This window comes from Agrilus planipennis, unplaced genomic scaffold, assembly GCF_000699045.2.
Source record: "Agrilus planipennis isolate EAB-ADULT unplaced genomic scaffold, Apla_2.0 scaffold6, whole genome shotgun sequence".
NCBI classification, from domain to species: Eukaryota; Metazoa; Arthropoda; class Insecta; order Coleoptera; family Buprestidae; genus Agrilus; species Agrilus planipennis.
In genome coordinates, this window is record NW_020439302.1 from 2219838 (window position 1) to 2223194 (window position 3357).

The window sequence follows — 3357 nt, forward strand, 5'->3', positions numbered from 1 at the left end:
GCAGCTATGGCTGTGGGGAATCCCCTGCATCCTGTTATAAATCCGGAAGGCGGACTAGGATATGGTAAACACCTATCTTTCTGGCAAAGGGTGGTATCAACATATGCTCATATTCGCTGCATTCTACGGTATGTACATATTTATTTCTTTAGGTTCATTCGTTTAAGGATGGGATTTAAAATATTTCCTATTTTAAATATTCTATCAAACCAATTTTGGTTTTTCGATCTATAGGCACGTTTTTTTGGGATTTTTTTCGTCGAATTATAAAGTCAATGTGACACTCTCTCTACTAGGTCATTTTCAAGCATTAAACAATGACTTTTTTTATATACTTTTGTTAAATTAATCTGATCGTTTGGTTTAGTTATCGTTAAAAAAATAAAATAAAATTTTAGACACTGTAACATACACCTTCTTACAAATTAAAATTATTGTAGGTAAATAACTTATTAAAAGACAATACAATTAACGAAACACTTGACTGGAGTCAAATAAGACAGTCAGGTGACTATGTTCACCATTTTTTGTCTGTATTCGAGACGCGAAATTAGGATGCATTTTTAAGGATTTTATAAGATTTCTTAATTCCAATTAGAAAAAAAAGGAAAATTCTAACATAAGATTAGATTACTAGAATTTATTATTAGGAAAGCAAGTTAAATAAAGGTAGAAGCTTCTAATTCAAGTTTCAAAATCAAATTCGTTTCATCACTCTATTTGCGACAGTTCGACTTTTATCAACAGAATCTAACTTTAAATTTGCAATTTTTTATAACTTCGTTAAAATAAACAAGCAAAAATTTTAAAATGTTAATACTGTTATTAGTATATTAATTTAGATACGTAGTATACAGAGTAACTGTAAAGGTATTAAAGGATCGGTGTATGACTCCCAAATTTGAAAAATTTTATTTGTACTTAAATCATACCTAATAAATAGATACGACATTCGTGTAATTCAAAAAATTATCATCAAACAATTATCATATCGAAAACGTTTACTATTTTCAATTTTTTGACATTTATCAATTGAATACATTTTTTTTTTGGTTCAACAAANTGCATTTAAGATTTTAATTGATTTCTTAATTCGAATTAGAAAAAAAGAAAACTGTAACGTAAGACTAGATTATGTTATTATAATTTATTATTCAAGAATAAAGCGTAATAAACGTAGAAGCTTCTAATTGGGGTTTCAATTGTGTAGTTGTATTAATGAGTTTGACCCTAAAACTCATGGATATTGCCAATGTTTTAACTATTGCTCCGACTTGTTCCACGGGTCATCAACTACTAAATAAAAAAATATGAAAAGAATTATTTCTTCGCGGTTATATTAATGTCACCGTTATAATCAAGGATTCTTATACGAAGGATCTGACTTCAACCAATCTAATAGAAATCGATATACATTTGGCTCATAAACTTTTTGATTCAGCTTGATACAAGAAGCCATTGAATTAGACAACATGATTGCACTGGACGAACAGTGGCGTTTTTATTTAATCGAATCTTAGTGCAGATCTATTTCTTCGATTGGCATTGATTTAGGGACAAAGTTTAGTTATCGTCCAATCACGGTTGGATGCAATTAAGGTAGAATTTTGTCATTAGATTAGATCTCATGGTGACCACCCATTATAATATATCGGAAACTACTTCGAATCGAATTTTGAAAATTTCGACAATAGCGTTAATCCTCAATTAAAATAACGGCATCTATATGTAGCATTTGCGCTTATACCGGAAGTTAACACGACGTTCTCATCGTATGTTTTGTAAAATTATCGCCATATAATTGTCATAAAATATATCGCAAACCATTATTGTTTCCAATCCCCTACGTACGTCAATTTAAAACTGATTATAAACACACGCAATGTTTCACAGCTTTTTTAAATACTCCTCGTATTCTTATAGAAACGTCTCGTTCTCGAAACCGCCTTGTCAGCTGACCCTATCATTTTTCAGGGCATGATTGATAAGACAAAATGACAAGGTGATCTTCAAAATGATGTAGTGTAATTTTTTTTGCGATACACTAAATATTTATATAAAAAAAACGCCCTAACGTTTTCACTAGTCAAGTTTAGAAGTGTGTGTAGAAATGTTTAGGTCAGTGTGCTTCTTTATTATCGTCAACGTGGCAAGTGGTGCTAATATTTTCGCAATATTTAGTACACCATCAATAAGCCATCAAGTGGTGTTTCAGCCGATATGGCGAGAACTGTCTTTGCGAGGCCATAAAGTGACCGTGGTCACTCCTAATCCTTTGAAGGATCCGACTTTGACGAATCTTACAGAGATCGACGTCAGTCATTCGTACAGTATTTTTTCCTTGCAAGCATTTATAGACAATAGTCATTTTCTACCGCATCAGCAAATGAAATTAGCTGTAGATTATTTCATAAAACCTATATTTGAAAGCCAATTGAATTATCCCGACGTTATGAAGATTCTTAAGGATAATAATTCACATTTTGATTTGGTAATATCTGAGATGTTTTGTGCCCCTGCATATGGTTTTGCATATAAATTTAACGCTCCTTGGGTGGGCATGTTGTCTTTACCTGACATGTCCACCGCATCTATGGCTGTTGGGAATCCCTTACATCCCGTTCTAAATCCTGACAGTATGCTGGGATATGGTAGGCGTCTTTCTTTTTGGGAAAGGCTTATATCAACATATTCGCAGATCCGCTACACTCTACGGTATGTATTTAATTATTTCTGTAAGTTTGTTGATTCATTGCTACGATTTAAATGCTTAACAAAATTTTCGAATTATTTCTGGCATTTTGTGTCCTTATTGGGATGCATTTCATCATCATCATCATAAGGTCGTCAGTCCTAAGACTGGTTGGACATGCACCTCCACTCTTTACTATCCTGAGCTAATCTTCGCATTTACCTAAAACTAGAACAACCCGCATTCTTAACTATTTGTGAACAGTAATCTAATCTAGATCTACCTCTACCCCCCTATCTAGCCTATTTCTTATTGACATCCATAGAATCCTCTGTTCTCCTATTATTTCTAATACCTCTTCATTTCTAACCTTCTCTATCTACGGTATCCTCATCATTCGCCTGTAACACCACATTTAAAACACTTCTAAACTTTTCGCGAGCATAGAAGTGATTTCTTTTTATTGAAGGCGATTCGACCCTGCGCTATCCTCTGCTTTATATCCCTACTACTTCTTCCGTCCTGACTTATCTGACTTCCTAGATACCTAAAATCAGCCACTTCTAATTTTTCGTCTCCTATCTTTAAATTCGCTCTTTCCCTACTTTTTCTTCCCTAGCATACCAGTATTTTTATTTTACTTTTATTTATTTTCATACAGTACT

At 32.9% G+C, this 3357-nt stretch overlaps 1 protein-coding gene across 1 annotated transcript in view; it reads left to right on the forward strand.

Annotated features, from left to right (window-relative positions):
* Positions 1-2092: 2092 nt before the first annotated feature.
* The window catches only part of LOC108744425 (UDP-glucuronosyltransferase 2B13), a 35688-nt gene continuing 34423 nt past the window's right edge, over positions 2093-3357 (forward strand). The window contains exon 1 of the mRNA XM_025978399.1: positions 2093-2715. Within this exon, the coding sequence (XP_025834184.1) occupies positions 2111-2715 (605 nt within the window). The 5' untranslated portion in view covers positions 2093-2110. The remainder of the gene's footprint in view (positions 2716-3357) is intronic.